At 34.4% G+C, this 13,026-nt stretch overlaps 2 protein-coding genes across 4 annotated transcripts in view; both read right to left on the bottom strand.

Moving 5' to 3' along the window:
- Positions 1-7,223, bottom strand: part of LOC111442227 (brefeldin A-inhibited guanine nucleotide-exchange protein 5-like) — a 14,927-nt gene extending 7,704 nt beyond the window's left edge. Inside the window, exons 1-22 of one of the 3 annotated variants that reach the window (XM_023079546.1) lie at positions 7,123-7,223; positions 6,800-7,005; positions 6,398-6,479; positions 5,925-6,147; positions 5,670-5,791; positions 5,528-5,586; positions 4,443-4,500; positions 4,274-4,358; positions 4,144-4,161; positions 3,934-4,110; positions 3,743-3,801; positions 3,576-3,645; positions 3,425-3,493; positions 2,334-2,456; positions 2,192-2,245; positions 1,995-2,083; positions 1,800-1,896; positions 1,604-1,702; positions 1,301-1,501; positions 1,047-1,157; positions 762-946; positions 32-649 (exon numbers count right to left, since the gene is read on the bottom strand). In XM_023079546.1, coding sequence (XP_022935314.1) covers positions 32-649; positions 762-946; positions 1,047-1,157; positions 1,301-1,501; positions 1,604-1,702; positions 1,800-1,896; positions 1,995-2,083; positions 2,192-2,245; positions 2,334-2,456; positions 3,425-3,493; positions 3,576-3,645; positions 3,743-3,801; positions 3,934-4,110; positions 4,144-4,161; positions 4,274-4,358; positions 4,443-4,500; positions 5,528-5,586; positions 5,670-5,791; positions 5,925-6,147; positions 6,398-6,479; positions 6,800-6,905 — 2,705 coding nt within the window. In that variant the 5' untranslated portion in view covers positions 6,906-7,005; positions 7,123-7,223. Of the gene's footprint in view, positions 1-31; positions 650-761; positions 947-1,046; positions 1,158-1,300; positions 1,502-1,603; positions 1,703-1,799; positions 1,897-1,994; positions 2,084-2,191; positions 2,246-2,333; positions 2,457-3,424; positions 3,507-3,575; positions 3,646-3,742; positions 3,802-3,933; positions 4,162-4,273; positions 4,359-4,442; positions 4,501-5,527; positions 5,587-5,669; positions 5,792-5,924; positions 6,148-6,397; positions 6,480-6,799; positions 7,006-7,122 lie in introns of those variants that run through there. The other 2 variants (XM_023079539.1, XM_023079553.1) reach the window with 2 other exon arrangements.
- A 1,562-nt stretch (positions 7,224-8,785) lies between these two features.
- On the bottom strand, positions 8,786-12,364 carry LOC111453554. Its single transcript, XM_023094695.1, has 5 exons — positions 12,255-12,364; positions 12,048-12,178; positions 11,529-11,658; positions 10,283-10,355; positions 8,786-9,206 (listed from the first exon to the last, which is right to left on the bottom strand). Exons 2-5 carry the CDS (start codon positions 12,073-12,075, stop codon positions 8,934-8,936), a joined length of 504 nt encoding a protein of 167 aa, XP_022950463.1. The 5' UTR covers positions 12,076-12,178; positions 12,255-12,364; the 3' UTR covers positions 8,786-8,933.
- Positions 12,365-13,026: the final 662 nt, after the last annotated feature.

A 13,026-nucleotide genomic window follows, 5' to 3' on the forward strand; every position in this document is an offset into this window, starting at 1 on the left:
AAAAAAAAAAAAAAAAAAAAAGGACTGATACCTGACGAGAGATGTAAGAAATGCATAGCGCATGGTATCCATTCCAAGAACATAGGTAATATGTATACCAGCTCTAAACCCTTCCATACAAAGAACAACCCTAGGTTTATTATCACCTTCCTCCATAGTAACAGAAAAAGTAGCAAGTAAAGGCCATCCTACAGCCTCAACCATAGGCCTTACAAGTTCAATTCTCTTCGAGGTATAAAAAACTCCTCTTTTTGCTCCTTGATTGCGGAATATAACTTGCGTTTGCTTAATAATAGCCTCACTCTCAGATTTAGCATCAGTAGAGGACTTTCTTTTTGGAAGAGCCAAGTTAAGAATACTCACAAGGCCTCCCCTCTCTTCACCCTCTCTGCGGCTTTTTGCTTTGTCACTGGTGTCATCTTTCATTTTGATCTCTTCCTTAACTATAGAGTCATATATCTCTTCCAGGAGTTCTGTAGGGGCACAATCTTCTGGATCATTTGTGACATTCATACGAACAAAATCAGGCTTCGACATCTTAGGCCACACCATAGGGTTATGAGCATCAGTGTTCAACATGATCACTGCATAAGCTAGAACATATGCAGTGTCTGCATTCTTGAAAAGGCCTGGGTTGTCAGCACAATATCTGTCATGGATACAACACAAACACATATCATTAGCTACCATTAGAAAATGAAGAAGAGAATCATCTCAGCAAAAGGAAAACAAATGAGGGAATCTGATGCGATCTATAATACCGTTCAGCAAATTTTTCCATGATGCGATCTATTTTTTGAGCTTCCCCAGGAAGTCGAAAACCTTTGAGAAATTCACGAATTGCAGCATCAAACTTCATGCCTGAAAATTTCATGCAATCTACATACGCATGCATGACTGCGATAGGAAACTCTTCATGCTGACCCAGATATTCACCAATCATAGTCTGTAAATCATAAGTGTCAAAATGTCAATGTTAAGCCATTTCATTAGAGAAATGTCAATCAACATTGTAACCAAACGTTCTTGGAAGATTGAGAGACTACCTTGTCCAAACTAGGAGTATTTTGAAGAAACTGGGCAACTGAAGATGGTGTATTCGCCACCAACTTATTTGCAATCAGATATTCAACACCCTTTACTGGTTTCCTATTGAACTGTATTTGATAAAAACTACAAATTACGAACTAAAATATGTTCATAACATTAAAAAAATCAGAAATTTTGTACTCAGCCAACAGTAGGATTTTAAAAAATTATATGTTCACAACTAAAGAAGTCCAAGTTAAATGTTAATCACCTCAGAAATGACAGCTTCCACCGTGGACTTGTGAGCTTTTGCCTTCTCAAAATTTCCCGTCACATCTTCCCTGCTCTTGATCTCAAGATTTTCATTGCCTGAAGGCTCTTCTTCTGACGAATGAATGCTTAAACTCTGCTTTTCTGAATGAAGACGTGACTTCTCCCAGTCAACTAATGATTTGAGCACATTCACAAGACACTGGTATGGTAAAGAAAAAATAAAGGTTATCACCCGGTTAGTAATCATGCAAAAGGAAGCACAAATATAGCAAGATTGAAGAATGGGCAGTATAAGACCCACTTGAAGTGATGATCCTTTAATTGAAGTTGTCTGGGATACGGCAGCCAAATTTGGATCAGCATTTTGGGTGCCTTGAGAAATTCTAGATAAAGTGGTTACCTACATAAAACAGAAGAGAAGAAAGAATAAGCACAGACCAACATGTTTGACTCCGAATAAAATATTTAAAATTAGAATAAATTACCCAGGACCATACCGTGCGTTCAAACAAATTAGGAGCCTCAAGATCACAGTCATAGTTGACAAATATGTCAACAAGGATTTGGGGTTCCCTACATATTTTCTCAAGCATCCTGGAAACAGAAAGAAAAAAGGAATTGACAAATGAAATTCCAAAAAACAGAACAGCATAATTAAATTGGAACAAAAAAATAGCCATAGAGAGTCATACTTCAGAACACTTAATTTTTGATTAACCGGAAAATCTGTTCCATCCAATGATCTCAGAACTATCAGGGGAAAGAAGATGCCAATTTCACCCTGAAAATAAAATGATCAATTTTGACTTCATCTATATAATTAAAAGAAACTTTTACAAACAACTTGTTTAATTTTTTAATTAAGTGTCAGGACAAAGAAGATACATACTTTAAGACTATCCCTGAATCGCAACAAAAGCACAGAGAAAATTCCAGTTGCATACTGTCAGGAGAAATTCAAGATCAGAAAACAAATATCAGCTTGCTTCACTCGAATGAGATGGTAAATAATGATTGTTCAGTATGCGCACCTGAAATATTACAGGAGATTGAGAAACAGAAGCTCGCAATAAAGCATATGAAAGATACGCCTTCACGGAGTCAATAAAATGGAAGTCTTTTGTAAATGTCTGACTAACCCCTTCTAATAAACCCTGCAGGATCATATCATGTAGAGTGGATGATGGGGGAAAGGACTTTCAGAATTCAAGCATGTAAAAGGATTCTTGTAATTCAAGTGCAGCAAACCTTTGGCATACACCAAGCGGTTCTTACAATGGTTTTTCATAAAGTTGTGTACTGATAAAAATTGAAAAAATAAGTTTTAACCAAAAACAATTAAATATTTTAACAAATAGAAATGTAATTTAAGATAAAAGGGTATGGATGCTATGACCGTATAACTTAAGTAATTAGAAAAATAGTAAAATTCGATAAAATTACTAATATTGATAATTAATATTATTAATTTAACAATATGAATAGTGGTGTAACATTATTAGGTTAATAATGGCAAACTTTACAGAAAATAAATGTTTCTGCCCAGATGAGACCACTGTTCTAAAAAGTTTTGTGGGATATTCTGGAGGTGTTTTTGACACGGTCAAGGCTCTCATTGAACCTCCTCTAAAACCTCATTGGTTGGAATTAATTTGAATGAGGAGGTAGATGCTTCGGCGGCAAAGTTTCAGTTTCTGTTTCTTTTGAGGAATAAACCATTGCTGTTTCTTATCCAAAAACAAAAACAAGAAAATATCGAAGTAATGAAATCTAAACTAGAAAGACGTCAGAGATGTGAACCTGTGGAATTATACCTAAACTAAAAAGAAAATAGAACTTTGCGAAATAGATCTTTCATTCAGAGAACTAAAAACTTCTTTTATATTTCTAAATCAGGACAATCAATTGAGTTCCGTTTTCGAAAGGATAAAAGATCCAGCCATGGGCAAAATGATACTAAATACCACCAGCATACCAATCATCGTAAATAGCAGGTAATCTAAAAGGCTGAATTAATTTTCTGAACTGAAACTAAGTATTGGAAGACATCAGTGCTCTACTGTGTCATACACTGAACACAGTATTTTTTATGCCAAACCATTAAGCAAGCTACATGATTTACCTGCAGAAGCTCAAGAGACAAAATGCGAGTCTTGGTGGTGACCTCATCAGTGTCCTCCTTCATTCCCATCTGTAACATAGCACTGCAGAATCAAATGAGAGGCTTAAAATGATAAACAAAACAATGCAGAGAGAATTCAGAGACAACCAACCTTGCAAAGGGTGCGAAATACCAGTAGAGCATCACGTTGAACAATGTTCACACTCTCCAGATCAATCCCTCTTGAAATGTAAATAACGAGAGTTTTAATAATCCAAGTATCATTCTCTATAATTACATTAGAATGACAGTCAGTCTAAAACAGATTATAATATATACCGTGACATCTTTTTACCATCTTCACTATGAACAGCTTTGTCAAGCACCGCCTCTAAACCCTGTTCAACACAAGATCTTTGGTAATTCATAACAATACAAATTTCCTGGAACAAAAAGCTGGTAAACAAAGGAAGCAAGAAACTAATTGTTCACAAGATTCCAAACAAAACTTGTGGAAAAAGAATATGTACCTTAATATCAGCACCACCTGCAAGGTTTTGAAGTTCCTCTACTGATGCAAGGGATGTGTCTTTAACTGAATTAAGTGCATCTCCTAGAGTAGTCTCATTGCCATTTTCATCACTCACAGTATTTTCTTCATCTACGCCACTGGAAATTTCTGCTGAGATGGATTCTTTTGTCCCAGATATTTCAGCTGAGATGGATTCTTTTGTCCCAGTGGAAGTAGATAAACTAACCTGAAAGTCCATCAAATTTTCTGTCACTCGGTTTCCAATCAAGGTAGAAGCAATTTAATTTTGTCTCTCCTTGTCAAATTAAGTATTTGTAACCAAGGTTTAAACTGCATACCTGGTCAGTTTCCATTCTCCTAAATATTATGCTGATCATCTGAGTCAACATTGCCTTTGAAGTAGCTTGATTTATGGGACTTTTGCTACAGATAGAAGGAAATAATTCAACTTTCACTATTTTTTAAGTTGACTAATAAGAGATCAAACGATGCCAAAACGCAAACTACCTATTGAGAGCAATGTTGTAGCAAACCCTTATTACTCCTAACAAAGGCTCCCCATGTACTGCATTTCAAGATGAGAATAAGTCGAAATTAGAAAACCTAAAACTTAGAAATAGAGGAGGAATTGACATATAAAGAAGAAAAGCTCACAAGAAACAAGTATTGAGAACTACACATATATAACTCAAGAGCATTTGAAGATTGGCCTACAGTTCAATCGTTCACTTCAGAAGGATGGTGAAACAAACAATAACAAATGTTATCATAGCTATGTCTTTGAAGAAATTATTGATGAGCATATAATAATCCACTACATCAAAAACCATGGATCAAGCAAACACCATTTCATTGTCGAGAATCAAGATGATAAAATGAGATATGTCATCACGTTTGAAGGACTTTGGCCTAGAGTAGAGACATGTTTGAGCCTTGGGACTTAGCCTAGAGTAGAGGCAAGTCAGCTAGAGTCGTGAATGAAGGAAAATACCTAAGTTCAATAAGAAATTGCCAAAAACATTTGAAATTTGTCTCCATAGGTCAATACCTAAGTTCATGGACATAAATCCTGATCACCTAGCTTTGGAAAAGAATCCAAAATCATAAAGATTCTTGTTGAAGCTACTACGGATAATGTTGTTATATAATATTTTAGACGAAAAATGCTACCTAAATACATTAACATTTTCTTATAGGAAACAGAGGAATACATTTATGAGAAAAGGCACAAAATAACAACCAAAGTAGCAGGCAGAGCTAACTCTAACCAAAGAACTACAGAGGAAAAATTTTCCCATCTGAAATAATCCTCTAATGGTTTAAAAAGTGCATTTTACAAGAGTCCCAACAAGTCGACTTTATGATAACTTAAATGCACCATCAAAGGCTGTACTCAAGGAGTCTTCTGAAATAAAGTCATAATTCTAATGAAACTTTTAACTTGGAAGAGAACCTCATAATTAAAACCTTACTTAAAGGCAAGATATTGCAAAAGAATGCAGATGAAAAACGATACAATCCGATTCAACCCTAATCCAATTTTCAAAACATAATTAAGCAACAAACATAACCACCTATCTATAGCAATGTACCTCTGAACTTTGCAGATGCAACTGCAGTAAGAAGAACCTTCAAAACTTGCAAAATTGTACTGCACATCATCCATGCAAATAGTTGGTCATAAAAGAGCATAACAAAAGTGGGAAAATGTTAACCATGCGCAACGGCACATACCTATCAGGTGATGAATTGTCAATACAACCGCAAATCATGTTCAAAATGTCAGTGAAAAGAGGGACATTTTTACCACCTTCTAAACCAGGATCACCTTCTAAATGATCGTAAGCAATGAGTTTCTGTCAATTATACAATGAGAGATCTTAAGATAACATATACCGTATCTCATAAAAGATCGTTAGAAAATGTTGCGTTTCAAACAAGCAATCATCAATCAGAAGCTAATGTTTCATATTCAAATAAAAGACATACATGAAGACAATCCAAAGCAAGTTCTAGGACTTTCAAATTCTTTGTGTCAAACGCAAGGCGAAGTGGATTCAAAACAATCTCTGCGTCAGCTCCTTGCAAGACATGGCCAGCATTCGCTAACACAATTGATATATGTTCACGTGGAGCAACTTTACTGCCCTCGTTCTCAGCCTCCTGTGCCGTTTGTGCTGTTGGAGACTCATCTGCTTCACCTCCAGTTTCACTATAACAACCATGATTTAAAAAGTTACCAGTCTGTCAAAGACTTCTTCTTTTCTCTTTCACAAAGGAACAATTAGTGACTTTAAACTCTTGGTGCAAGCCAATTAATAAATAAATGAAACAATTAAACAAATAAGGACCATATATCCACTTTTTCTCAGATAAATCTTGTGCTCTGAAAATACTTGGAATGTTGAAATGAAATATACAAGCTAAATTACGAACAACAAAGGAGATTCACGGAGAAACACCTGGTATCTCCAGCTGAAGTTTCCGGTTGGATTGTCTCCACAGGCGTGGAATGTTGACTCTGATTGACCTCCTTCGTACTATCTGAAAAGCGGTAGAGGGAATACATCAGTAAGGAAAATTTTCATGAAAATCATACAAATGCACATAACACCGAATAAAATTCTCAAACTCGACTGACTCCAAATGCGAGAAAAGATGCCAAATTTCCAATGGAGAACTAAGCAGTGCAATTGACCAATTGAAGAGTAAAATCAATGGAAACAGTACAAATAACAGTCTCAAACGCATTTCCAGGCAGAAGAAGAACAATTATTCAAAATATTTCGAGAGGTTCAGAGGAAAAAAACAAACAGATCCATAATGCGATCCTGCAGAATTCAAGAAACGAAAGAGAATGAGACCTAGAAATGCCTGGATAGCTTTCTGAAGGGCCGGGTACTTCTTGCCGCCAGAACATTCTTTAAGCATAGACTCGAAAGCCCGAGTAACAAAACCACCAGCAGCCATATCAATCACCAATAGCTTTCTCTTCCAATGGCGATGATCTCAGTCAGGTCAGGCTCAATTCAGTCCGCGCCAATCGAATCTATCAGGTCGATTTCCACTTCTGCAAGTCCGAACAGATCCAATACATCATAATTTCCCAAAATGAATGGGGAAAAAAAACGACAATTAAAAGATCTTCGAGTTAACAAATGCAATCAAAACACTGAAGAAACAGTACGAGAGAAGTAAAGGAGAAGCGTTGATAGATCTATCCAGCAAGTTTCAGGATCTCGGACCTGACTCCCAAACGAGCGAACAGAGCTTTAGCTGCGAAGCCAATTTTTTATTTGTGTTTTTATTTTTATTTTTATTTATTATTATTATTATTATTTTCTTAAAGCTTTTTTGTCCGCAGCTGACGAGCCAGCCGAGCCAGCCGAGCCAGCATACCGATCTTCCTTAGACCATTATTTATTTTAACGTTCTTTTAATTTTTCTTTTGTTTCTAATAATATTCTCTAAATATACATACATACATACATCTATATATATATACATACATATATATATACATACATACATACATACAGATATATATAGATATATATATACATATAGATATATACACGTTTTGGATTCTTCTAGTTAAATAAATATAAAGTAATATTGTACATTTAACTTATATAGCATTAAATATATTTTTTTATATCAGGTAGTGTTTATGTCGGTTTGGGCGCAACTCAAGTAAATATCATAATTATATTAAATTATCTTTAATTATGTGTGACTAATTTACACTCGTTCATCCTTACATTGCTTATATATCGAGAAAGATTTATAAACGTTGCAACCATCAGGAGGTGGGGTCGTGAGTGATCGGTAAAAATTGACTGATAAAATAATTATAATAAATAAGTTAAGGTCACAAACCTCATCCACATAAAATTTAATATTCTACTAGATAAACGAGGTGTTTCAATAAAAACATGTCGTCTCGTAATAAAATTTAAATAGTTTTTTTTTTCTGAAGTATTTAAAAAATGGTTGCAAACATATGTGTAGATGTTTATTAACCATTATTTTAATCTATGTGTTAATTTTTCTGTTGGATATTTTAAACTAAATTTCAAAAACTACAAAATAATAATAATAAATTTCATATTTAATTTAACTAAAAATTTAAACTTGTTTTCAATAATCATACAAATATTAAAAAAAAGTTAAAAGAAAACAAAAACAAAAGCCGTATCAACTGAGTTGGACACAAACCAAATTAAAAATGGTCAATCCCACTTAAAAGTATTAATTATTGTTAGAGAAAAAAAATATATTATTATGATAAATCGTTTTTAAAAATAAGATCTTAATTTTAAGTTAGATTATATTTTCTTGATAAATAAATATATCAAGAGACCCAATAAAAAATCACGTCGGAATAATAAATTCATACTATATAACATTAACATTAAAATATATTTTTCGAAGCATCTGACTCATTTTAAATTCAACCATTTAAAAATTAAATTTAAATTTTATGGACTAATTAAAAATTAAATTCAAATGAGGGAAAAAGTGCCCATTTTTGAAAACTCTAATGATGAAATAAAAACAGGGTTCAAATTTCATATACCAAAAAGTGCATTTTACCCAACAAAAAAAATTTTCAAACCAATCAAAATCTATCAAACAACTATGATCAGTAGCGATATTTCTAGAGTTATGGAAGCACGACTTCATATTGGTCACGACATTGGGAATAGAATCCTAGAAGAACTCTTTATATCTCTACAAAACGAAAAGGTATTCATATCACAAATCTTGTTAGAACGGCTCGTTTCTTTAGCAGGAGCTCATGATTTAACAACCATGATCGGATCCGTTTGAATGGAGAGACCTCGACAAAGGGAAAGAAAAGGATGAACAGCCATATAGAAACAAAATACATCAAATACAAAATTCAAAGTTCAAGTGATCATTAGCTCACAATCACATAAATGCAAAAAAAAAAAAAAAAAAACAAAGGACGGAAAACAGAGGAGTCTCAACTTATCATTTAAGAAGCGGATGCTGAGAGCTCTGAAACAGCACAGCAGCAAGAGTGATAATGGAAGCATATGCTGAAGAGGGGAGTTTTTGCACCAGTTTTCCAACGCCTGGAACTCCTTCAGTACGTTTCTTTGTGAACACTGCGATCGTTGGTGCAATCACCAAAGTGAGGACTAATTTCTGGCTCACTGATTTGAACGTTTCAGATGTCAACTCCTCCATAAAACCAAAAAATTCTCCTTTGTCGATTTTTGTGTTCTTGTTTGTATCGTGTACCTGATATAATACAATGAGCCACAAGCATGCTTAAGTTGATCAGCAGGTATATGAACACAGAAATTTGAAGTGTGTTTACACATATTAGCTGTTGGCAAGTTCATAACATTTGGTTTTTTTAGAATTAAGCTTATAAACATTACTTCCACATCCGTATTTTTTGCTATCTACTTATTTACGTTCTTAAAACTAAAGTTCTATTCTATAACTATTTGGTTTATAAATTTATGTTTGTTTCCTTATCATCTATTTACGATGGTTTTAACCCTTTTTAAAAAATACATTTGAATGGTTAGTCTAATTCTAAAAACAGAAACATGGTTTTAAAAACACTATTATTTTCAATTTTCAAAACTTGACTAGACTCAAAAGAAGTAAAGATCTCGTGAGATTCCACATTGGTTGGAGAGAGGAACGAAGCATTCCGTGTGAAAACCTCTCCCTAGCAAATGCGTTTTAAAACCGTAAGGCTGACGGGGTTACGTAAGGGGCCAAAATGAACAATATCTGTTAGCGGTGGGTTTGAGCTTGGGCTTGGGCTTGGGCTTGAGCGGTTACAGATCTATAAGCTTAATTTTCAAAATCTCAAACACCAAAAATCAAATAATCAGGCCAAAAAAAAGTAGTTTTAGAGAACCCACTTTTCGTTTTGGAATTTGACTAGTTTCTCTAAGGAAGATGAAAAACACAGTAAAGAAACCGAAAGAAAACAAGCATAAAAACAAAATTGTTAACAAAAGTGGCCTCTTTTTTTGAAGAACATGGCAACAGGAAGAGCAGGGAAGCTACTATAATTCAATAAAGCCACAAATTATTGACGAACATGACAAAAATAGGAATAGGAAAGTAAAACAAGCAGCACCACATGCAAGTTGATAGCCATACTTCAGCCAAGTTCATTAGCACCAAGTAAAGAACAAGAATTACTGAGCATTAGACCTAAAGTAAACAAGGTTAGGCATTAATATCCAACGAGTTTAGGTTTTCCCAATCATCAACAGATGCCACTTTTTCATATCGTTAAAGCTTTGTAATAAATTGTATAAACAGAGTAATAAATTGTATAAACAGAGTACCGCTATGAGTTGTTTGAAATGTTCCCTTGAAGGCGGATCAAGATGTGTGCCAGAGAACAGCTTATTAATATCACTGCATCAGAAGTTTTTATTCAGGTTAAGCCAAGTTCACAGATGCCTCATCAGATCACCAAAAGCTTGAGATGTTCAAGAGATATCTCCAAGGATCAAAGTTCAAGCCCAGTTTGAAAATTCAGGACTTGTTCAATCACATTTATTTTTCTAGTTTCCTGTTTTCTATTACCAGATTTTGAAGAACATTGACAATTGATAAGTGTTTCTGTTTCTCATTTCTTCAACAAGATCAAGTTTTTCTCAATTTTTTCAAAAAGAACAAATAAAAAAACGTCAGATTATTATTTTGACTCGTAAAATGTATAATAAACATTATATCTACGAGCCCAAATCCACTACTAGAGATAGTGCCTCTTTAGGTTTTCCCTATTGGGCTTCCTCTCAAGGTTTTAAAACTCGTATGCTAAGGGAAAGGTTTTCACACCCTTATAAACAATGTTTCGTTCTCCTCCCCAATCGACATGGGATCTCACAATCCACCCTCTTCAGCGTCTTCCCTAGCCCAAATCCACTACTAGAGATAGTGTCCTCTTTAGGTTTTCCCTCATGGGTTTCTCCTCAAGGTTTTAAAACCCGTCTGCTAGGGGAAAGGTTTCCACACCCTTATAAAGAATGTTTCGTTCTCCTTCCCAATCGACGTGGGATCTCACAATCCACCCTCTTCAGCGTCTTCCCTAGCCCAAATCCACTACTAGAGATAGTGTCCTCTTTAGGTTTTCCCTCTTGGGCTTCCTCTCAAGGTTTTACAACGCGTATGCTAGGGAAAGGTTTCCACACCCTTATAAAGAATGTTTCATTCTCCTCCCCAATCGACGTGGGGTCTCACAATCCACCCTCTTCAGTCTTCCCTAGCATTCGAAACAAATCGTTTTTATGTGATAATTTTGTCTAAAAATTTACAATATGGAAGAACAAGAAATTATTACCAAACACATTTCTATTCTCTTAGTTAGAGGACCAAGAAATAAGGAATGGAAATTTGCCAAACCAACTTACAATTCTTACTGTCCGTCAGTCATGGGTTTTGCAAATTCTCTCAAAGCAATGGATCATGAACACAATATAAAGAGTGATATCCCACTCCAAGTTGTAAATAAATAAATAAACAAACGAATGAGCAACAAAAAAATTGGAGCAGGAAAAATGTGAAGTAAATAATAGAGCTTCTTACTTGAACACAAGTAACGTGGCAATATATAATTCTTCAAATGACAGCTCCTCCTCAGCTGATTTGTTTTTTTTTATCTTCTCGAATATCCTGTCTGATATCGTCTTCAACTTCTTCTTCCTCCATTCTTCTCCTGCAACAGAAAGGACAAAAGCTTAAGAATATTTTAATTAATCATCGCTCCGTCTCTAATCTTATAAAAAATCCTGTCTGTCTCCCTCAATTGCAAGCAGACACGGTATCAAATCCACAGAGACAGCACAAATCAGCTAATCTAACACTCCAAACAAGAAACAAAACCGGTAAGTTCATCAGTTGAAGTCTAAGACAATATCAGTAACGAGGAAGAATTGCAGATTAATCGCATATCACTAATAAGATCGATCTCGGTATGATCTACTCTGTGACTATGCATTCGCCATTTCGCTTGTTCCATTAATCAATTTATCGACGGATCCAAACAGAAAACTGAAAACGAATTCAAAATCGAAGGATACGAAAAGTGAAGTTAGGTCAATTTACCTCCAAATCTCCCCAAGATTTGTCCCATACTAGACGGCAGCGACGGCGATTGAAGATCACAGACCTCGTAAAGCAGCCCCCAACTGTGATTGAAATCGGTTCTTCGAGTAAAGGAAGATCGAGATGCCCGCCTTAGTAGCAACCATAACGAAATTTATCATTTCCTGAGGTTTTGTATCTGAAAAAAAAAAAAACAAAAAATCATACACTGCTTCTGCCACACATTTCCTTTTCCTGTTCGGAAGGAAACTTGGAATAAAGCGACCTTCCTTTCCCGGAATGCAAGTTATCCATCTTGTTTTATCCCAAAATACGGAGAAAATAGAATAATCAAGTTTTTTTTTTTTTTTTAATTAATATTTTCATTTCATTTTATTTTATTTATTTATAAACAAAATTATAAATTATTCCCATTAACACGAGGCCTTTTGGAAAACTAAAGCAAAAGCAAAATCGCGAGAGCTTATGCTCAAAGGGGACAATATCATACTATTGTTGTGGATAGTGTGTTCATCTAACATGGTACCAAAACTTCTATATAATATTTGGATAATATATTAAAATAATTAGTTATTAAATATATATTAGATATTCGTAATCCGTTAATATTTTATCTTCAAGATTTAATTAATAATATATTTTATTTATTCTGAAAATTTAATTAATCTATATTTTTCCCTTTATTTTTATGTATTAGTTAGTAGCTAATAGCTAATTGAACGTTGTGAACATCAATGAAAACTGTACTTTTGATCCCACTTTTATTTCTCATTCTTAACATTCTCAATTTAACATGGTATCAGAGTCAATTTAACATGGTACCAAAGTCATTTCCTAAACTTAGTCATGCCAATAGAATCCTCAAATGTTGAACAAATGACTTCAGAGGAAAAAGTCGAAAGTATAGTAAAAGGTTTCTCCCTTTTATTTCAATCTCTTATCGTTTTTTTTTTTTTTTTTTTTTTTTTTCGAGATGGAA

The sequence above is a fragment of the Cucurbita moschata genome, unplaced genomic scaffold (genome assembly GCF_002738365.1).
Source record: "Cucurbita moschata cultivar Rifu unplaced genomic scaffold, Cmos_1.0 Cmo_Scf00001, whole genome shotgun sequence".
NCBI classification, from domain to species: domain Eukaryota; kingdom Viridiplantae; phylum Streptophyta; class Magnoliopsida; order Cucurbitales; family Cucurbitaceae; genus Cucurbita; species Cucurbita moschata.

Bases quoted from the DNA above. Each gene is read 5' to 3' on its own strand.
- LOC111453554 (XM_023094695.1), bottom strand. From the start codon at position 12,075: ATGGGACAAATCTTGGGGAGATTTGGAG. The intron at 11,659-12,047 runs GTAAATTGACCT...TTTCTGTTGCAG, and splicing joins AATCTTGGGGAGATTTGGAG to GAGAAGAATGGAGGAAGAAG. The intron at 10,356-11,528 runs GTAAGAAGCTCT...CTTCTGATGCAG, and splicing joins GCCACGTTACTTGTGTTCAA to TGATATTAATAAGCTGTTCT.